This window comes from Salmo salar, chromosome 15 (genome assembly GCF_965601325.2).
Source record: "Salmo salar chromosome 15, fSalSal1, whole genome shotgun sequence".
NCBI classification, from domain to species: Eukaryota; Metazoa; Chordata; class Actinopteri; order Salmoniformes; family Salmonidae; genus Salmo; species Salmo salar.
The window spans coordinates 111,741,284-111,765,851 of record NC_138305.1 but is presented as its reverse complement, the minus strand read 5'-3'; the positions used below and the strand labels follow the sequence as shown (position 1 = coordinate 111,765,851).

At 44.5% G+C, this 24,568-nt stretch overlaps 1 protein-coding gene across 3 annotated transcripts in view; it reads right to left on the bottom strand.

Annotated features, from left to right (window-relative positions):
* Positions 1–24,568, bottom strand: part of fgd1 (FYVE, RhoGEF and PH domain containing 1) — a 165,195-nt gene that overhangs the window by 41,757 nt on the left and 98,870 nt on the right. For all 3 annotated transcript variants that reach the window (XM_082962286.1, XM_082962284.1, XM_082962285.1), the window contains exons 3-7: positions 21,724–21,937; positions 18,710–19,451; positions 18,080–18,318; positions 15,955–16,111; positions 6,330–6,468 (exon numbers count right to left, since the gene is read on the bottom strand). In XM_082962286.1, coding sequence (XP_082818412.1) covers positions 6,330–6,468; positions 15,955–16,111; positions 18,080–18,318; positions 18,710–19,451; positions 21,724–21,937 — 1,491 coding nt within the window. The remainder of the gene's footprint in view (positions 1–6,329; positions 6,469–15,954; positions 16,112–18,079; positions 18,319–18,709; positions 19,452–21,723; positions 21,938–24,568) is intronic.

Genomic DNA, 24,568 nt, shown 5'->3' with positions numbered 1-24,568 from the left:
CTCAACATCAACAGTAAAGAGGCCCCTCATGTACTCCTTGTTCACCAATGACTGCGTGGCCAAGCACGACTCCAACACCATCATAAAGTTTGCTTACGACACAACAGTGGTAGGCCTGATCACCACCAACGATGAGACAGCCTATAGGGAAGAGGTCAGAGACCTGGCAGTGTGGTGCCAGGACAACAACCTCTCCCTCAATGTGAGCAAGACAATGGAGCTGATCGTGGACTACAGGAAAAAGAGGGCCGAACAGGACTGAAGTCGTGCGGGTCGAAAGTTTCAAGTTCCTTAGTGTCCACATCACCAACAAACTATCATGGTCCAAACACACTAAGACAGTTGTGAAGAGGGCAGGACAACGCCTTTTCCCCCTCTGGAGACATTGACTCTGTACCGGTACCCCCTGTATATAGCCTCCACATTGACTCTGTACCGGTACCCCCTGTATATAGTCTCCACATTGACTCTGTACCGGTACCCCCTGTATATAGCCTCCACATTGACTCTGTACCGGTACCCCCTGTATATAGCCTCCACATTGACTCTGTACCGGTACCCCCTGTATATAGCCTCCACATTGACTCTGTACCGGTACCCCCTGTATATAGCCTCCACATTGAATCTGTACTGGTACCCCCTGTATATAGCCTCCACATTGACTCTGTACCGGTACCCCCTGTATATAGCCTCCACATTGAATCTGTACTGGTACCCCCTGTATATAGCCTCCACATTGACTCTGTACCGGTTCCCCCTGTATATAGCCTCCACATTGACTCTGTACCGGTACCCCCTGTATATAGCATCCACATTGACTCGGTACCGGTACCCCCTGTATATAGCCTGCACATTGACTCTGTACCGGTACCCCCTGTATATAGCCTCCACATTGACTCTGTACCGTAATACCCTGTATATAGCCTCCACATTGACTCTGTACCGGTACCCCCTGTATATAGCCTCCACATTGACTCTGTACCGGTACCCCCTGTATATAGCCTCCACATTGACTCTGTACCGGTACCCCCTGTATATAGCCTCCACATTGACTCTGTACCGGTACCCCCTGTACATAGCCTCCACATTGACTCTGTACCGGTACCACCTGTATATAGCCTCCACATTGACTCTGTACCGGTACCCCCCTGTATATAGCCTCCATATTGACTCTGTACCGGTACCCCCTGTATATAGCCTCCACATTGACTCTGTACCGGTACCCCCTATATATAGCCTCCACATTGACTCTGTACCGGTACCCCCTGTATATAGCCTCCACATTGACTCTGTACCGGTACCCCCTGTATATAGCCTCCACATTGACTCTGTACCGGTACCCCCTGTATATAGCCTCCACATTGACTCTGTACCGGTACCCCCTGTATATAGCCTCCACATTGACTCTGTACCGGTACCCCCTGTATATAGCCTCCACATTGACTCTGTACCGGTACCCCCTGTATATAGCCTCCACATTGACTCTGTACCGGTACCCCCTGTATATAGCCTCCACATTGACTCTGTACCGGTACCCCCTGTATATAGCCTCCACATTGACTCTGTACCGGTACCCCCTGTATATAGCCTCCACATTGACTCTGTACCGGTACCCCCTGTATATAGCCTCCACATTGACTCTGTACCGGTACCCCCTGTATATAGCCTCCACATTGACTCTGTACCGGTACCACCTGTATATAGCCTCCACATTGACTCTGTACCGGTACCCCCTGTATATAGTCTCCACATTGACTCTGTACCGGTATCCCCTGTATATAGCCTCCACATTGACTCTGTACCGGTACCCCCTGTATATAGCCTCCACATTGACTCTGTACCGGTACCACCTGTATATAGCCTCCACATTGACTCTGTACCGGTACCCCCTGTATAGAGCCTCGTTATTGTTATGTAAATGTATTGTGTTACTTTTAGATATATTAGAATTATTTTAATCTGTCTATTTTATTTTATTTAGAAAATATTTTTTTTTAACTCTATTTCTTGAACAGCATTGTTGGTAAAGGGCTTGTAAGTAAGTCATTTGAATACCTTATATACACTTATAATAATACGATAAATTATACACCCTTCTAATAATACAGTACATTATATACAATATTTATACACACTTCCAATAATACAATACATTATATACACTTATAGTAATACAATTATATACACTTATAATAATACAATACATTTTACACAATACATTATACACACTTAAGATAATACAATACATTATATACACTATGTTATATATACTTATATTAATACAATACATTATATACACTATGTTATATACACTTATATTAATACAATACATTATATACACTATGTTATATACATTTATAATGATACAATACATTATATACACTATGTTATATATACTTATATTAATACAATACATTATATACACTATGTTATATACATTTATAATGATACAATACATTACATACACTATGTTATATACATTTATAATGATACAATACATTATATACACTATGTTATATACATTTATAATGATACAATACATTACATACACTATGTTATATACATTTATAATAATACAATACATTTCATACACTATGTTATATACATTTATAATGATACAATACATTTCATACACTATGTTATATACATTTATAATGATACAATACATTATATACACTATGTTATATACATTTATAATAATACAATACATTTCATACACTATGTTATATACATTTATAATGATACAATACATTTCATACACTATGTTATATACATTTATAATGATACAATACATTACATACACTATGTTATATACATTTATAATGATACAATACATTATATACACTATGTTATATACATTTATAATGATACAATACATTACATACACTATGTTATATACATTTATAATGATACAATACATTACATACACTATGTTATATACATTTATAATGATACAATACATTATATACACTATGTTATATACATTTATAATGATACAATACATTACATACACTATGTTATATACATTTATAATAATACAATACATTATATACACTATGTTATATACATTTATAATGATACAATACATTACATACACTATGTTATATACATTTATAATGATACAATACATTACATACACTATGTTATATACATTTATAATGATACAATACATTACATACACTATGTTATATACATTTATAATGATACAATACATTATATACACTATGTTATATACATTTATAATAATACAATACATTACATACACTATGTTATATACATTTATAATGATACAATACATTACATACACTATGTTATATACATTTATAATGATACAATACATTACATACACTATGTTATATACATTTATAATGATACAATACATTATATACACTATGTTATATACATTTATAATAATACAATACATTACATACACTATGTTATATACATTTATAATGATACAATACATTACATACACTATGTTATATACATTTATAATGATACAATACATTACATACACTATGTTATATACATTTATAATAATACAATACATTACATACACTATGTTATATACATTTATAATGATACAATACATTACATACACTATGTTATATACATTTATAATGATACAATACATTACATACACTATGTTATATACATTTATAATGATACAATACATTACATACACTATGTTATATACATTTATAATGATACAATACATTACATACACTATGTTATATACATTTATAATGATACAATACATTACATATACTATGTTATATACATTTATAATGATACAATACATTACATACACTATGTTATATACATTTATAATGATACAATACATTACATACACTATGTTATATACATTTATAATGATACAATACATTACATACACTATGTTATATACATTTATAATGATACAATACATTATATACACTATGTTATATACATTTATAATAATACAATACATTACATACACTATGTTATATACATTTATAATGATACAATACATTACATACACTATGTTATATACATTTATAATGATACAATACATTACATACACTATGTTATATACATTTATAATAATACAATACATTACATACACTATGTTATATACATTTATAATGATACAATACATTACATACACTATGTTATATACATTTATAATGATACAATACATTACATACACTATGTTATATACATTTATAATGATACAATACATTACATACACTATGTTATATACATTTATAATGATACAATACATTACATACACTATGTTATATACATTTATAATGATACAATACATTACATATACTATGTTATATACATTTATAATGATACAATACATTACGGTGCTTTCGGAAAGTATTGAAACCCCTTGACTTTTTCCATATTTTGTTAGGTAACAGCCTTATTCTAAAATGTATTAAATAATTTTTTCCCTCATTGATCTACATACAATACCCCATAATAACAAAGCAAAAATACTTTTTTTGTAATGTTTGCAAATTTATTACAAATAAAACACGAAAATATAACATTTACATAAGTTTTCAGACCCTTTCCTCAGTACTTTGTTGAAGCACCTTTGGCAGTGATTACAGCATCGAGTCAAACAATTATATGTTTTCATGTCTGTATTGAACACACCGTGTAAACATTCACAGTGCAGGGTGGGAAAAGTATGTGAACCCTTGGATTTAATAACTGGCTGACCCTCCTTTGGCAGCAATAACCTCAACCAAACGTTTTCTGTAGTTGTGGATCAGACCTGCACAACGGTCAGGAGGAATTTAGGACCATTCCTCTTTACAAAACTGTTTCAGTTCAGCAAAATTCTTGGGATGTCTGGTGTGAACTGCTCTCTTGAGGTCATGCCACAGCATCTCAATCGGGTTGAGGTCAGGACTCTGACTGGGCCAATCCAGAAGGAGTACTTCCTTCTGTTGTTGATTTACTTCAGTGTTTCGTGTCGTTGTCCTGTTGCGTCACCCAACTTCTGTTGAGCTTCAATTGGCGGACAGATAGCCTTACATTCTCCTGCTAAATATCTTGATAAACTTGGGAATTTGTTTTTCCCATCGATGATAGCAAACTGTCCAGGCCCTGAGGCAGCAAAGCAGCCCCAAACCATGATGCTCCCTCCACCATACTTTACAGTTGGGATGAGGTTTTGATGTTGGTGTGCTGAACCAGCTTTTTGTTAAAACAGAAAAATGCGAATTCCATCGCTCCACCATCTCCTTCCTAGGATACAGGACATATGCAGATGGATCCTGGCAAGGTGAGAGCGGTGGTGGATTGGCCTCAACCCACCGCAAGAGTGCAGCTGCAATGCTTCCTGGGGTTTGGTCATTTCTACCGCCGTTTCATCCGGGGTTACAGCACCTTGGCTTCCCCCCCTTTCAGCACTCACCTCTCCCAAGGTCCCGTTCAGGTGGTCACCAGCTGCTGACCGGGCGTTCTCAGACCTCAAGCATCTATTTATCACAGCTCACATCTTAATCCATCCGGATCTGTCCCGGTCAGTCAGTTTGTGGTGGAGGTCTGTCCTGTCCCAGTGGTCTGCCCAGGACCAAAAGCTGCATCCCTGCGCTTTCCTTTCCCATCGTCTTAACACCACCGAGAGGAATTACGACGTGAGAAATCGAGAACGACTCATGGTGAAGATTGCGCTGAAGGAGTGGAGGCACTGGTTAGAAGGGGGCGGAACATTCTTAGTGTGGACTGAACCTGGAATATCTCTGCACCGCCAAGCACCTCAACTCAGAGGCAAGCTCGATGGGACCTGCTTATTCACTCGGTTCACCTTTACCATCTCTTAAACGCTCCGGGGTCCAAGAACGTCCAAGTCTGATGCACTCTCACGTCTCTATAGACCTCACTGCTACCACCGTCGGACCCCGAAACCCTCCCCTCTAGCGGCTGCATTCGTTATGGGGTATAGAGAACCATGTCCGTGAGGTGCAGCGTTCCCTTGCCGGGGCCTGACTAACTGGATGTTCGCTCCTGACTCTACCCATTCCCCAGTCCTGGAATGGGCTCATTCCTCTAGACTTACCTGCCATCCTTGCTTCTATCAAACCCTGGCCTTTGAAAGACAATGTTTTTGGTGGCCCAGCATGGTTCCTAATGTCTTCCTAACGTCTCTGTGTGTGGTGTGTGTGTGTGTGTGTGTGTGTGTGTGTGTGTGTGTGTGTGTGTGTGTGTGTGTGTGTGTGTGTGTGTGTGTGTGTGTGTGTGTGTGTGTGTGTGTGTGTGTGTGTGTGTGTGTGTATATGTGTGTGTGTGTGTGTGTGTGTAGTGGTGCATGATGCAGGGCCACTCACTCTGTGCATGTTGAAAGTCATCATGGTCGTCAGGTAGGCGGTGCAGGTAGTCCTTCAGCAGCAGCTCGTAGCGAGGAATCCTCTGAACCGGCTCCAACATGTGGTGCTGTAGGGTCAGGTTATCACAGCGCTCCTCTCTCTGAGGACACACACACACACACACACACACACACACACACACACACACACACACACACACACACACACACACACAGACGCAGGTGAGAAAATACACATGGAAACCCCACACACCCAGGTGGGCACAAACACATACTGTTCACAGAACAAGGCAGAGTGAGAGACTAGAAACACACACAGCCAAAATATACACTTTGCAGTCACTGCAGGCTTTCACAGGGAACAAAGAGAATATGGAAGTAGGACGAAAGACAATCATTATACCATTTATACAGAGCATTCGGAAAGTATTCAGACATCTTCCCTTTTTACACGTTTTGTTATGTTACAGCCGTATTCTAAAATGGATTAAATAAATAAAAAAATCCTCCTGAATCTACACACAATATGACAAAGCGAAAACAAGATTTTAGCATTTTCTGCAAATGTATTAAAAATAGAAAATAAATAACTTATTTCAATAAGTATTCAGACCCTTCGCTGTGAGGCTCGAAATTGAGCTCAGGTGCATCCTGTTTCCATTGATCATCCTTGAGATGTTTCTACAACTTGATTGGAGTCCACCTGTGGTAAATTCAATTGATTGGACATGATTTGGAAAGGCACACACACCTGTCTATATAAGGTCCCACAGTTGACAGTGCAAAAACCAAGCTTTGAGGTCGAAGGATTTGTCCGTAGAGCTCTGAGACGGGATTGTGTTGAGGCACATATCTGGGGAAGGGTACCAAAAACTGTCTGCAGCATTGAAGGTCCCCAAGAACACAGTGGCCTCCATCATTCTTAAATGGAAGAAGTTTGGAACCAACAAGACTCCTAGAGCTGTCCGCCCGGCAAACTGAGCAATCTGGGGAGTATGGCCTTGGTCAGGGAGGTGACCAAGAGCCCGATGGGCACTCTGACAGAGCTCCAGAGTTCCACTGTGGAGATGGGAGAACCTTCCAGAAGGACAACCATCTCTGACAGAGCTCAAAAGGTCCTCTTTGGAGATGGGAGAACCTTCCAGAAAGACAACCATCTCTGCAGCACTCCACCAATCAGGCCTTTATGGTAGAGTAACCAGACGGAAGCCACTCCTCAGTAAAAAAGCACATGACAGCCTGCTTGGAGTTTGCCAAAAGACACCTAAAGGACTCTCAGACCATGAGAAACAAGATTCTCTAGTCTGATGAAACCAAGATTAAACTCTTCGGGCCTTACTACCTAGCGTTACTTCTGGAAGAAACCTGGCACCATCCCTACGGTGAAGCATGGTGGTGGCAGCATCATGCTGTGGGTATGTTTTTCAGCGGCAGGGACTGGGAGACTAGTCAGGATCGAGGGAAAGATGAACGGAGCAAAGTACAGAGAGATCCTTGATGAAAACCTGCTCCAGAGCGCTCAGGACCTCAGACTAGGGTGAAGGTTCACCTTCCAACAGGACAACGACCCTAAGCACAAGACAATAAGTGGCTTCGGGACAAGTCTCTGAATGTCTTTGAGTGGCCCAGCCAGAGCCTGGACTTGAACCCAATCGAACATCTCTGGAGAGACCTGAAAATAGCTTTGCAGCAACACTCCCCATCCAATCTGACAGAGCTTGAGAGGATCTGCAGAGAAAAATGGGAGAAACTCCCCTAATACAGGTGTGCCAAGCTTGTAGCGTCATACCCAAGAAGACTCAAGGCTGTAATCGCTGCCAAAGGTGCTTCAACAAAGTACTGAGTAAAGGGTCTGAATACTTATGTAAATGTGATATTTCATTTTTTTTATTAGCAAAAATTTCTACAAATTTGTTTCGGCTTGGTCATTATGGGGTATTATGTGTACATTCTTGAGGGGGGGGGAAACAATTGAATTAATTTAAGAATAAGGCTGTAACCTAACAAAATGTGGAAAAAGTCAATGGGTCTGAATGCTCCGTATACACTGTAGCTGAGTGTTGGCTAGCTGGTTTGAAGTGCGTGTTTAGCTGTCTCGCACTAGGTTGCAGAAGTGATACTGCACACTGAGTGTACAAAACATTAAGAACAGCTTCCTAACGTTGATACTTTATAATGCATGTGATATTTCATTATAAAGTATCAACGTTAGGAAGCTGTTCTTAATGTTTTGTACACTCAGTGTGCAGTATCACTTCTGCAACCTAGTGCGAGACAGCTAAACACGCACTTCAAACCAGCTAGCCAACACTCAGCTACAGTTAGTACATACATTTACATGCCTCGGTCAAGTTAGCGGCTAATAAGACATTTAGACTATACAAAATACACAATCAGAAGCTCAGAGCCACACTATAGGAGTCACAACCTCTAATATCTCACAGACAGCAGGACAGGGTGGTACTAGGCTGGTTCTAACAGACAACAGGACAGGGTGGTACCTGGCTGGTTCTAACAGACAACAGGACAGGTTGGTACTAGGCTGGTTCTAACAGACAACAGGACAGGGTGGTACTAGGCTGGTTCTAACAGACAACAGGACAGGGTGGTACCTGGCTGGTTCTAACAGACAACAGGACAGGGTGGTACTAGGCTGGTTCTAACAGACAACAGGACAGGGTGGTACTAGGCTGGTTCTAACAGACAACAGGACAGGGTTGTACCTGGCTGGTTCTGACAGACAACAGGACAGGGTGGTACTAGGCTGGTTCTAACAGACAACAGGACAGGGTGGTACTAGGCTGGTTCTAACAGACAACAGGACAGGGTGGTACTAGGCTGGTTCTGACAGACAACAGGACCGGGTGGTACTAGGCTGGTTCTAACAGACAACAGGACAGGGTGGTACTAGGCTGGTTCTAACAGACAACAGGACAGGGTGGTACTAGGCTGGTTCTAACAGACAACAGGACAGGGTGGTCCTAGGCTGGTTCTAACAGACAACAGGACAGGATGGTACTAGGCTGGTTCTAACAGACAACAGGACAGGGTGGTACTAGGCTGGTTCTAACAGACAACAGGACAGGATGGTACTAGGCTGGTTCTAACAGACAACAGGACAGGGTGGTACTAGGCTGGTTCTAACAGACAACAGGACAGGGTGGTACCAGGCTGGTTCTAACAGACAACAGGACAGGGTGGTACTAGGCTGGTTCTAACAGACAACAGGACAGGGTGGTACTAGGCTGGTTCTAACAGACAACAGGACAGGGTGGTACTAGGCTGGTTCTGACAGACAACAGGACAGGGTGGTACCTGGCTGGTTCTAACAGACAACAGGACAGGGTGGTACTAGGCTGGTTCTAACAGACAACAGGACAGGGTGGTACCTGGCTGGTTCTGACAGACAACAGGACAGGGTGGTACTAGGCTGGTTCTAACAGACAACAGGACAGGGCGGTACTAGGCTGGTACTAACAGACAACAGGACAGGGTGGTACTAGGCTGGTTCTAACAGACAACAGGACAGGGTGGTACCTGGCTGGTTCTAACAGACAACAGGACAGGGTGGTACTAGGCTGGTTCTAACAGACAACAGGACAGGGTGGTACCTGGCTGGTTCTAACAGACAACAGGACCGGGTGGTACTAGGCTGGTTCTAACAGACAACAGGACAGGGTGGTACTAGGCTGGTTCTGACAGACAACAGGACAGGGTGGTACTAGGCTGGTTCTAACAGACAACAGGACAGGGTGGTACTAGGCTGGTTCTAACAGACAACAGGACAGGGTGGTACTAGGCTGGTACTGACAGACAACAGGACAGGGTGGTACTAGGCTGGTTCTAACAGACAACAGGACAGGGTGGTACTAGGCTGGTTCTGACAGACAACAGGACAGGGTGGTACTAGGCTGGTTCTAACAGACAACAGGACAGGGTGGTACTAGGCTGGTTCTAACAGACAACAGGACAGGGTGGTACTAGGCTGGTTCTAACAGACAACAGGACAGGTTGGTACTAGGCTGGTTCTGACAGACAACAGGACAGGGTGGTACTAGGCTGGTTCTGACAGACAGCAGGACAGGGTGGTACTAGGCTGGTTCTAACAGACAACAGGACAGGGTGGTACTAGGCTGGTTCTGACAGACAACAGGACAGGGTGGTACTAGGCTGGTTCTAACAGACAACAGGACAGGGTGGTACTAGGCTGGTTCTGACAGACAACAGGACAGGGTGGTACTAGGCTGGTTCTAACAGACAACAGGACAGGGTGGTACTAGGCTGGTTCTGACAGACAACAGGACAGGGTGGTACTAGGCTGGTTCTAACAGACAACAGGACAGGGTGGTACTAGGCTCGTTCTAACAGACAACAGGACAGGGTGGTACTAGGCTGGTTCTAACAGACAACAGGACAGGGTGGTACTAGGCTGGTTCTAACAGACAACAGGACCGGGTGGTACTAGGCTGGTTCTAACAGACAACAGGACAGGGTGGTACTAGGCTGGTTCTAACAGACAACAGGACCGGGTGGTACTAGGCTGGTTCTAACAGACAACAGGACAGGGTGGTACCAGGCTGGTTCTAACAGACAACAGGACAGGGTGGTACTAGGCTGGTTCTGACAGACAACAGGACAGGGTGGTACTAGGCTGATTCTAACTAGACACAGCTACCTACTGTCTACTATAGGACAGTATTCTACCTGGGTTAACTGTCAGCCCTTCACACAGCTACCTACTGTCTACTATAGGACAGTATTCTACCTGGGTTAACTGTCAGCCCCTCACACAGCTACCTACTGTCTACTATAGGACAGTATTCTACCTGGGTTAACTGTCAGCCCCTCACACAGCTACCTACTGTCTACTATAGGACAGTATTCTACCTGGGTTAACTGTCAGCCCCTTACACAGTTACCTACTGTCTACTATAGGACAGTATTCTACCTAGGTTAACTGTCAGCCCTTCACACAGCTACCTACTGTCGACTATAGGACAGTATTCTACCTGGGTTAACTGTCAGCCCCTCACACAGCTACCTACTGTCTACTATAGGACAGTATTCTACCTGGGTTAACTGTCAGCCCCTCACACAGCTACCTACTGTCTACTAAAGGACAGTATTCTACCTGGGTTAACTGTCAGCCCCTCACACAGCTACCTACTGTCTACTATAGGACAGTATTCTACCTGGGTTAACTGTCAGCCCTTCACACAGCTACCTACTGTCTACTATAGGACAGTATTCTACCTAGGTTAACTGTCAGCCCCTCACACAGCTACCTACTGTCGACTATAGGACAGTATTCTACCTGGGTTAACTGTCAGCCCTTCACACAGCTACCTACTGTCTACTATAGGACAGTATTCTACCTAGGTTAACTGTCAGCCCCTCACACAGCTACCTACTGTCGACTATAGGACAGTATTCTACCTGGGTTAACTGTCAGCCCCTCACACAGCTACCTACTGTCTACTATAGGACAGTATTCTACCTAGGTTAACTGTCAGCCCCTCACACAGCTACCTACTGTCGACTATAGGACAGTATTCTACCTGGGTTAACTGTCAGCCCCTCACACAGCTACCTACTGTCGACTATAGGACAGTATTCTACCTGGGTTAACTGTCAGCCCCTCACACAGCTACCTACTGTCGACTATAGGACAGTATTCTACCTGGGTTAACTGTCAGCCCCTCACACAGCTACCTACTGTCTACTATAGGACAGTATTCTACCTGGGTTAACTGTCAGCCCCTTACACAGTTACCTACTGTCTACTATAGGACAGTATTCTACCTGGGTTAACTGTCAGCCCCTCACACAGCTACCTACTGTCTACTATAGGACAGTATTCTACCTGGGTTAACTGTCAGCCCCTCACACAGCTACCTACTGTCTACTATAGGACAGTATTCTACCTGGGTTAACTGTCAGCCCCTCACACAGCTACCTACTGTCGACTATAGGACAGTATTCTACCTGGGTTAACTGTCAGCCCCTCACACAGCTACCTACTGTCTACTATAGGACAGTATTCTACCTGGGTTAACTGTCAGCCCCTCACACAGCTACCTACTGTCTACTATAGGACAGTATTCTACCTGGGTTAACTGTCAGCCCCTCACACAGCTACCTACTGTCTACTATAGGACAGTATTCTACCTGGGTTAACTGTCAGCCCCTCACACAGCTACCTACTGTCTACTATAGGACAGTATTCTACCTGGGTTAACTGTCAGCCCCTCACACAGCTACCTACTGTCTACTATAGGACAGTATTCTACCTGGGTTAACTGTCAGCCCCTCACACAGCTACCTACTGTCTACTATAGGACAGTATTCTACCTGGGTTAACTGTCAGCCCCTCACACAGCTACCTACTGTCGACTATAGGACAGTATTCTACCTGGGTTAACTGTCAGCCCCTCACACAGCTACCTACTGTCTACTATAGGACAGTATTCTACCTGGGTTAACTGTCAGCCCCTCACACAGCTACCTACTGTCGACTATAGGACAGTATTATTCTCATCGTGATCTTGTTCATTTTAACCTCACTACTTCTTTTTGACTTTTATAAAGATGTGTAGATTACTTTTATAAAGAAATTCAGAAAGTCTGATATTTATATGCATTACACTACGATGAATGGTCACACTCACTAACGGAGTATTTTTTACACAGGATTTACCCCAGTTTTATACACAGGATTTACCCCAGTGTTTTACCCAGGATTTACCCCAGTGTTTTACACATGATTTACCCCAGTTTTATACACATGATTTACCCCAGTTTTATACACATGATTTACCCCAGTGTTTTATCCATGATTTACCCCAGTTTTATACACAGGAATCACCCCAGTGTTTTACCCAGGATTTACCCCAGTGTTTTACACAGGATTTACCCCAGTGTTTTACCCAGGATTTACCCCAGTGTTTTATCCAGGATTTACCCCAGTGTTTTACCCAGGATGTACCCCAGTGTTTTACCCAGGATTTACCCCAGTGTTTTATCCAGGATTTACCCCAGTGTTTTACACAGGATTTCCCCAGTGTTTTACACAGGATTTTCCCTTGTGTTTTACACAGGATTTACCCCAGAGTTTTACACAGGATTTACCCCAGTGTTTTACCCAAAATACTCATCAGATTTTCTGTTTCCATCTAGGCGGGCCGGCACCCGTGTCTCACTGGTCCATGGCTCCTTGTGGACTTGCTCTCAGCTGAGGACCAAACACAGGCCACTGGTACTTTTCAGCTGCCATTTATATAACTATGGCTATCTGTGGACTTTGTGATTCTCACAAAACAACTGATTTGATTATGCAGAAATGGTTGATTCTCACAGTCAGCCCTAGCAATGGAAACACAATTGCACTAGAGTTAACATTAAAATACAACACTGGCTAGGGGATGCCTAGTCAGGTTGTACAACTGAATGCATTGAGCCAAGATGTGTCTTCCACATTTAACCCAACCCCTCTGAACCAGAGAAATGCGGGGATTTGCCTTAATCAAGGTCATCAGGATCCAGGAAGTAGTTGTTTGGGGGTTGGGCTCAAGAGCAGATTATTTCACCTTGCCAGTTTAGGGATTTGAACCGGCAACCTTCAGGTTACCGGCACAATGCTCTTAACCACTAGGCTACCTGCCACCACTGGATCTTTTCTTTCCGGTGTGATTATTACCTCAGGGTTTAGAGCTTGAGGTAGTCACCTCATACCAGTACTAGGGAGTATGGCTAGATGGTACAGTGTCCTTCTCTCAGCACATATCAAAGCTGCAGGCTAAAGTTAAATCTAGACTTGGTTTCCTCTACCGTAATCTCTCCTCTTTCACCCCAGCTGACAAACTAACCCTGATTCAGATGACCATCCTACCCATGCTAGATTACGGAGACGTAATTTATAGATCGGCAGGTAAGGATGCTCTCGAGCGGCTAGATGTTCTTTACCATTCGGCCATCAGATTTGCCACCAATGCTCCTTATAGGACACATCACTGCACTCTATACTCCTCTGTAAACTGGTCATCTCTCCCTACCTGGATGTCCTACCATAACCCCTACCTGGATGCCATACCATATTCCCTACCTGGATGTCCTACCATCCCCCCTACCTGGATGTCATACCATATTCCCTACCTGGATGTACTACCATAATCCCTGACCTGGATGTCATACCATAACCCCTACCTGGATGTCATACCATAACCCCTGACCTGGATTTTCTACCATAATCCCTACCTGGATGTCATAACCCTACCATAAACCTACCTGGATGTCATACCATAACCCCTACCTGGATGTCATAACCCTACCATAACCCCTACCTGGATGTCCTACCATAACCCCTACCTGGATGTCATAACCCTACCATAAACCATGACCTGGATGTCATACCATAACCCCTACCTGGATTTTTCTACCATAATCCCTACCTGGATGTCATAACCCTACCATAATCCCTACCTGGATGTCCTACCATAACCCCTACCTGGATGTCATACCATAACCCCTACCTGGATATCATACCATAACCCCTACCTGGATGTCATACCATAACCCCTACCTGGATGTCATAACCCTACCATAACCCATACCTGGATGTCATACCCTAACATCTACCTGGATGTCATACCATTACCCCTACCTGGATGTCATAACCCTACCATTACCCCTACCTGGATGTCATAACCCTACCATTACCCCTACCTGGATGTCATAACCCTACCATTACCCCTACCTGGATGTCATACCATTACCCCTACCTGGATGTCATAACCCTACCATTACCCCTACCTGGATGTCATAACCCTACCATAACCCCTACCTGGATGTCATAACCCTACCATTACCCCTACCTGGATGTCATAACCCTACCATAATCCATACCTGGATGTCATACCCTAACATCTACCTGGATGTCATACCATTACCCCTACCTGGATGTCATAACCCTACCATATCCCCCTACCTGGATGTCCTACCATAACCCCTACCTGGATGTCATAACCCTACCATAAACCATGACCTGGATGTCATACCATAACCCCTACCTGGATTTTTCTACCATAATCCCTACCTGGATGTCATAACCCTACCATAATCCCTACCTGGATGTCCTACCATAACCCCTACCTGGATGTCATACCATAACCCCTACCTGGATATCATACCATAACCCCTACCTGGATGTCATACCATAACCCCTACCTGGATGTCATAACCCTACCATAACCCATACCTGGATGTCATACCCCAACATCTACCTGGATGTCATACCATTACCCCTACCTGGATGTCATAACCCTACCATTACCCCTACCTGGATGTCATAACCCTACCATTACCCCTACCTGGATGTCATAACCCTACCATTACCCCTACCTGGATGTCATACCATTACCCCTACCTGGATGTCATAACCCTACCATTACCCCTACCTGGATGTCATAACCCTACCATAACCCCTACCTGGATGTCATAACCCTACCATTACCCCTACCTGGATGTCATAACCCTACCATAATCCATACCTGGATGTCATACCCTAACATCTACCTGGATGTCATACCATTACCCCTACCTGGATGTCATAACCCTACCATAACCCCTACCTGGATGTGGTGGACGATGGCTTTGAACTGGGACGACCTCTCCATCCAGGTGTTGACCAGCTCCATGGCCCGGTCAAAGTTCTTCACGTACTCTCCGTACATCTTCAGGAAGGGGGCTAGCTTCTGCAGGATGTCCCCGATGCGCGGGTTCAAATCCCTGCGGGAGAGAGAGGAGAGGTCAGGGTTAGAGGAAGTTTGTGTGTGTGTGTGTGTGTGTGTGTGTGTGTGTGTGTGTGTGTGTGTGTGTGTGTGTGTGTGTGTGTGTGTGTGTGTGTGTGTGTGGGGCCAGGCCAGGGTTATGGTCAGAGGGAGGGAAAGCTGCTGGGAGCTTAATGACTCTGAGAAGTCTCTTTCCTGGATCCCCTGAATCCATGGATCCTGGGCTGTTAGGGTTAGAGGTTAGGGACTAGGGTCAGGGTTTAACTCACCACTCTGCCATGCGTTTCTCCAGGGCGGGGAGCAGGTTTAGGGTTAGTCTAGGGTTAGAGGTAGGCCCTGGGTCAGGGGGTTAGTCTAGGGTTAGAGGTAGGCCCTGGGTCAGGGTCAGGGTTAGTCTAGGGTTAGAGGAAGGCCCTGGGTCAGGGTTAGGGCTAGTCTAGGGTTAGAGGTAGGCCCTGGGTCAGGGTTAGGACTAGTCTAGGGTTAGAGGAAGGCCCTGGGTCAGGGTTAGGGCTAGTCTAGGGTTAGAGGAAGGCCCTGGGTCAGGGTTAGTCTAGGGTTAGAGGAAGGCCCTGGGTCAGGGTTAGGGTTAGTCTAGGGTTAGAGGTAGGCCCTGGGTCAGGGTTAGGGTTAGTCTAGGGTTAGAGGTAGGCCCTGGGTCAGGGTTAGTCTAGGGTTAGAGGTAGGCCCTGGGTCAGGGTTAGGGTCTAGGGTTAGAGGAAGGCCCTGGGTCAGGGTTAGGGACTAGGGTTAGAGGTAGGCCCTGGGTCAGGGTTAGGGTTAGTCTAGGGTTAGAGGTAGGCCCTGGGTCAGGGTTAGGGTTAGTCTAGGGTTAGAGGTAGGCCCTGGGTCAGGGTTAGTCTAGGGTTAGAGGTAGGCCCTGGGTCAGGGTTAGTCTAGGGTTAGAGGAAGGCCCTGGGTCAGGGTTAGGGTTAGTCTAGGGTTAGAGGAAGGCCCTGGGTTAGGGTTAGTCTAGGGTTAGAGGTAGGCCCTGGGTTAGGGTTAGTCTAGGGTTAGAGGAAGGCCCTGGGTCAGGGTTAGGGTTAGTCTAGGGTTAGAGGAAGGCCCTGGATCAGGGTTAGAGTTAGTCTAGGGTTAGAGGTAGGCCCTGGGTCAGGGTTAGGGTTAGTCTAGGGTTAGAGGTAGGCCCTGGGTCAGGGTTAGGGTTAGTCTAGGGTTAGAGGTAGGCCCTGGGTCAGGGTTAGGACTAGTCTAGGGTTAGAGGTAGGCCCTGGGTTAGGGCTAGTCTAGGGTTAGAGGAAGGCCCTGGGTCAGGGTTAGAGGTTAGAGGTTAGAGGTAGGCCCTGGGTCAGGGTTAGGGTTAGAGGTAGGCCCTGGGTCAGGGTTAGGGTTAGTCTAGGGTTAGAGGTAGGCCCTGGGTCAGGGTTAGGGTAGTCTAGGGTTAGAGGTAGGCCCTGGGTCAGGGTTAGGGTTAGTCTAGGGTTAGAGGTAGGCCCTGGGTCAGGGTCAGGGTTAGAGGTAGGCCCTGGGTCAGGGTCAGGGTTAGAGGTAGGCCCTGGGTCAGGGTTAGAGGTTAGAGGTTAGAGGTAGGCCCTGGATCAGGGTTAGGGTTAGTCTAGGGTTAGAGGAAGGCCCTGGGTTAGGGTTAGGGTTAGTCTAGGGTTAGAGGTAGGCCCTGGGTCAGGGTTAGGGACTAGGGTTAGAGGTAGGCCCTGGGTCAGGGTTAGGGTTAGTCTAGGGTTAGAGGTAGGCCCTGGGTCAGGGTCAGGGTTAGAGGTAGGCCCTGGGTCAGGGTCAGGGTTAGAGGTGGCCCTGGGTCAGGGTTAGTCTAGGGTTAGAGGTAGGCCCTGGGTCAGGGTTAGTCTAGGGTTAGAGGAAGGCCCTGGGTCAGGGTTAGTCTAGGGTTAGAGGTAGGCCCTGGGTCAGGGTTAGGACTAGTCTAGGGTTAGAGGTAGGCCCTGGGTCAGGGTCAGGGTTAGGGACTAGGGTCAGGATATTAACTCACCACTCTGCCATGCGTTTCTCCAGGGCGGGGAGCAGGAACTGCTGGTGGAAACAGTATATAGAGCAGATGTTGGAGAAGATACCCATCACCACGTCTAGAGGGAAGGAGGAGCGGGAGCGCGCCTCCTCCAGGAGGGAGGAGCAGAACACCTGGTCCAGGAGGTACAGCCGAGACACGTAGGCCTTCTCTGTGTGGAGGAGCTCATTGGCTATGTTGAACACACGCTGCTGCACCGACAGCTGGGATTGGTCAGAGAGAGAGAGAGAGAGAGAGAGAGAGAGAGAGAGAGAGAGAGAGACGGACGAGACGGACGGACGGACGGACGGACGGACGGACGGACGGACGGACGGACGGACGGACGGACGGACGGACGGACGGACGGACAGACAGACAGACAGACAGACAGACAGACAGACAGACAGACAGACAGACAGACAGACAGACAGACAGACAGACAGACAGAAGAAGCTAGATCAGTATCTTGACCAAGTCCAAAAATAACAAGTTGTCATGGTAACAACACTAGAAAATGTTGATTGTAAGAACAACAACTTTGTGTTTGTATATTTTCCATATTTGAGATGGTTCGTATGACGTTAATAAGTGATGCTAAAGAAGAGTCTGGCCCACCTCTGTAGAGTCCTGTCTGTCTGTTTTAGGCAGGGCCAAAGGCAGCAGATCCATCATGGGGTTAATCAGTTCAATTGTCTCGTCCCCACTCCCCTCCTCCAAGTCACTGTCCCCCTCCGAATCTCTCCCCCCCTCAGCCGATGCCCCCTCTCCACCCGGACCATCGGCATAGCCGGAGGAAGAGGAGCTAGAGAGGCGTGGCAGCGTGAGGGCGGGACTACACGGGTAGATGACCCGGTCCTCGTCGCCGGCGAAACACAACTCCTCACTGTGGGACGGAGAGCTGATGCTGTCGATGCCAGAGTCCCGATTGGCCAGCTTGCCGTCCGTCTGCGGCTGGAGGAGGGGCAAGTGGTCAGAGGGGATCTCTGATTGTCTCTCTGATTCTGACCCCGCCTGCTCCCTCATCTCCATGGTGTCCGTGAGTCTCTCCGAGGCGCTGTAGCCAGACTCCATGGACAGACGCTTGTCAGAGATGGAGCACAACGTTCCTAGTTCATTATCGTCCTCTGGTCCCTCCGTCTCCCCCGGCAACACATTAACCAGCACAGCCGGCCCCTGAGGTAGATCCTGGAGCTCCTGGAGGTCTTGAGAGGAACCAGGGGGCCAGGCCGCTGGGAGACAGCCCAGAGGGAGCTCTGAGGCTGGGGGAGAGAAGGGGTCTCCTCCTGGTCCCGTCTCGAGGACCCAGGGGGTACAGAGACCTCCTCCCGTTATATCAGGCACCACAATGATCTTCTCCCTGTAGAGTGAACACAGATTTAGAATGAAGTCTTAAAAAAGTGGAAGAACTATATTATCTGGTAGAGAAAATCAATGACTCTTAAGTGGACAGTATATACTTTAACTATGTCATTAATCACTGTAGCTATGTCATTAATCACTATGTCATTAATCACTATAGCTACGCCATTAATAACTCTAACTACGTCATTAAGTACTTGGAACCACACTACCGGTCAACAGTTTTAGAACATCCGAGTCAAAAGTTTTTATTTATTTTTTTACTCTTTTTCTACATTGTAGAATAATAGCGAACACATCAAAATTATGAAATAACACATATGGAATCATGTAGTAACCAAAAAAAGTGTTTAACAAATCAAAGTATATTTTATATTTGAGATTCTTCAAATAGCCACCTTGATGACAGCTTAGGAAACACTCTTTGAATTCTCTCAACCAGCTTCATTAGGTTGTCACCTGGAATGAATATCAATTAACAGAAGTGCCTTCTTAAAAGTTAATTTGTGGAATTTCTTTACTTCTTAATGCGTTTGAGACAATCAGTTGTGTTGTGACAAGGTAGAGGTGGTATACAGAAGATAGCCCTATTTGGTAAAAGACCAAGTTCATATTATGGCAAGAACAGCTCAAATAAGCAAAGAGAAATGACAGTCCATCATTACTTTAAGACATGAAGGTCAGTCAATCCAGGAAAATGTTTCAAGAACTTTGAAAGTTTCTTCAAGTGCAGTCGCAAAAATCATCATGCGCTGTGATGAAACTGGCACTCATGAGGACCGCCACAGGAATGGAAGACCCAGAGGTACCTCTGCTGCAGAGGACAAGTTCATTAGAGTTACCAGCCTCAGAAATTGCAGCCCAAATAAATTCTTCACAAAGTTCAAGTAACAGACACATCTCAACATCAACTGTTCAGAGGAGACTGTGTGAATCAGGCCTTTATGGAAACCACTACTAAAGGACACCAATAAGAAGAGACTTGCTTGGGCAAAGAAACACAAGCAATGGACAGAACGGTGGAAATGTGTCCTTTGGTCTGGAGTCCAAATTTGAGATTTTTGGTTCAAACCGCCGTGTCTTTGTGAGACGTATGATCTCTGCATGTGTATTTCCCACCGTAAAGCATGGAGGAGGAGGTGTTGTGGTTTGGGGGTGCTTTGCTGGTGACACTGTCTGTGATGTATTTAGAATTCAAGGCACACTTAACCAGCGTGGCTACCACAGCATTCTGCAGTGATATGCCATCCCATCTGGTTTGAATCTTAGTGGGACCATAATTTGTTTTTCAACAAGACAATGACCCAACACACCTCCAGGCTGTGCAAGGGCTATTTGACCAAGAAGGAGAGTGGATGGAGTGCTGCATCAGATGACCTGGTCTCCACAATCCCCCGACCTCAACCAAATTGAGATGGTTTGGGATGAGTCGGACCGCAGAGTGAAGGTAAAGCATATGCTCAGCATATGTGGAGCATATGTGAAGCTGGTTGAGTGAATGCCAAAGAATGTGCAAAGCTGTCATCAAGGCAAAGGGTGGCTATTTGAAGAGCCTCAAATTTTAAATATATATAAGTTCCTTGCTCATCTATTGAGAAAAATGTTTGGTTACTACATGATTCCATATGTGTTCATTTATAGTTTTGATGTCTTCACTATTATTATACAATGTAGAAAAGAGTAAAAAATAAAGAAAATCCCTTGATTGAGTAGGTGTTCTAAAACTTTGGACCGGTAGTGTGTCATTAATCACTATAACTATGTCATTGATCACTATAACTATGTCATTAATAACTATAACTATGTCATTAATCACTATAACTATGTCATTAATCACTATAACTATGTCATTGATCACTATAACTATGTCATTAATCACTATAACTATGTCATTAATCACTATAACTATGTCATTAATCACTATAACTATGTCATTGATCACTATAACTATGTCATTAATAACTATAACTATGTCATTAATCACTATAACTATGTCATTAATCACTATAACTATGTCATTAATCACTATAACTATGTCATTGATCACTATAACTATGTCATTAATAACTATAACTATGTCATTAATAACTATAACTATGTCATTAATCACTATAACTATGTCATTAATCACTATAACTATGTCATTGATCACTATAACTATGTCATTAACTACTTGGAACTATGCAACTGGTTCCATTGTAGGCCTACCATGAAAACTGAGGTCAGCTCAAATACTTGACCAAGGTTTGATCCTGATAATGACGTCTCACCTCTCAAACTTCTCGATGAGGGAGAGCACGCATGCGGTGGGGGAGGAGCTTCCCTCAACGCGGGGGAGTGTTGGGGGTTGGCTGGCTCCTCCCCCTCTGGGGTCTGCAGGCAGAGGTCTACATGGTGGAGGCAGAGGGAGGGGCTTGTCCGGGGCACGGGGGCGTGGTCTAGCAGCACCAGCACTCTGCTGCAGGTGAGGAGGCTTTGGGGGCACTGAGGAGAAATAACACAACATACAACATGTTACTGACTGACGAGAAATAACACAACATACAACATGTTACTGACTGAGGAGAAATAACACAACATACAACATGTTACTGACTGAGGAGAAATAACACAACATACAACATGTTACTGACTGAGGAGAAATAACAGAACATACAAGGTGTTGGTCATCTTCGTATTTTACCTAATATCTATTTATTTAAACTACAGTAATTACAGTGTTACTGCATAGATACAGAGGGACGTAAATGTCTTCTTTATTGTCCTACTTCGGAAACTCATTGTGAAGCCAAGATTTTATAGTTGATATCATTAGGCAGCAACGTTGGATGTGGCAGGGCTTGCAAACGATAACGGATTACAAAGGGAAACCCAACCGCGAGCTGCCCAGTGACATAAGCCTACTAGACGAGCAAATTTGTATTTGTATTTATTAGGTATCCCCACTACTCTTCCAATGTGTCCAAACACATTAAGGCACTTAACATTACATATAAAACAAAAGATAAAACAGTACATCATAAAACATTATTACACCGCTACATATCTACAATACAAAATGTATAATACCACCATACAATAATATTACAATGTACGTGTGTGTAGAGTGCGTGTGCTAGCGCTTGTGTGCGTGTCTCTTCACAGTCCCCGCTGTTCTAATAAGATGTATTTTTACCAGTTTTTTTTTAAATCTGATTCTACTACTTGCATCAGTTACCTGATGTGGAATAGAGTTCCATGTAGTCATGGCTCTATGTAGTACTATGTGCCTCCCATAGTCTGTTCTGTAGTTTAAACAGATAGCTCGGTACATTCAGCTTGTCAACACTTCTTACAAAAACAATTAGTGATGACGTCAATCTCCATTCCACTTTATATGCCTTCTACGCCTGCTTTGAGGCAAGCAACACTGAATCATGCCTAAGAGCACCAGCTGTTCCGGACGACTGTATGATCATGCTCTCCGTAGCCGATGTGGGTAAGACCTTTAAACAGGTTAACATTCACAAGGCCGCAGGGCAAGACGGATTACCAGGACATGTACTCAGAGCGTACGCCGACCAGCTGACAAGTCTCTTCACTGACCTCTCCCTGACCCAGTCTGTAATACCTACATGTTTCAAGCAGACCACAATAGTCCCTGTGCCCAAGAACACCAAGGTAACCTGTCTAAATAATTACTGCCCCGCAGCATCCACGTCTGTAGTCATGAAATGCTTTGAAAGGCTGGTCATGGCTCACATCCACACCATTATCCCAGACTCCCTGGACCCACTCCAATTCACATACCGCCCCAACAGATCCACAGATGACTCAATCTCTATTGCACTCCACACTGCCCTTTCCCACATGGACAAAAGTAACACCTATGTGAGAATGCTGTTCATTGACTACAGCTCAGAGTTCAACACCATAGTGCCCTCCAAGCTCATCACTAAGCTAAGGACCCTTGGACTGAACACCTCCCTCTGCAACTGGATCCTGGACTTCCTGACGGGCCGTCCCCAGGTGGTGAGGGTAGGCAACAACACATCCGACACACTGGCCCTCAACACGGGGGCCCCTCAAGGGTGTGTGCTTAGTCCCTTCCTGTACTATCAGTTCACCCACAAGTGTTTGGCTGAGCACAACTCCAACACCCTCATTAAGTTTGCCGACGAGACGACGGTGGTCGGCCTGATCATCGACGATGATGAACCAGCCTATAGAGAGGTCAGAAACCTGGCAGTGTGGTGCCAGGACAACAACCTCTCCCTCAGCAAGACAAATGGAGCTGTTCGTGGACTACAGGAAACAGAGCGCCGAGTACGCCCCCATCCACATCTGTGGGGCTGTAGTGGATCAGATTGAGAGCTTCAAGTTCCTCGTGCCCACATCACTAAGGACCTATCATGGTCCAAACTAGAGGTCGACCGATTATGATTTTTCAACGCCGGTCCCGATACCGATTATTGGAGGACCAAAAAAGCCGATACCGATTAATCAGGCAGTTTTTTTGAAAATGTATTTGTAATAATGACAATTACAACAATACTGAATGAACACTTATTTTAACTTAATATAATTCATCAATAAAATCAATTTAGCCTCAAATAAATAATGCAATTTGGTTTAAATAATGCAAAAACAAAGTGTTGGAGAAGAAAGTAAAAGTGCAATATGTGCCATGTAAGAAAGCTAACGTTTAAGTTCCTTGCTCAGAACATGAGAACATATGAAAGCTGGTGGTTCCTTTTAACATGAGTCTTCAATATTCCCAGGTAAGAAGTTTTAGGTTGTAGTTATTATAGGAATTATAGGACTATTTCTCTCTATACGATTTGTATTTCATATACCTTTGACTATTGGATGTTCTTATAGGCACTTTAGTATTGCCAGTGTAACAGTATAGCTTCCATCCCTCTCCTTGCTCCTACCTGGGCTCGAACCAGGAACACCGACAACAGCCATCCTCGAAGCAGCATTGGTACTCTGTATATATAGCCATGTTATCATTGACTCAGTACTGGTACTCTGTGTATATAGCCATGTTATCATTGACTCAGTACTGGTACTCTGTGTATATAGCCATGTTATCATTGACTCAGTACTGGTACTCTGTGTATATAGCCATGT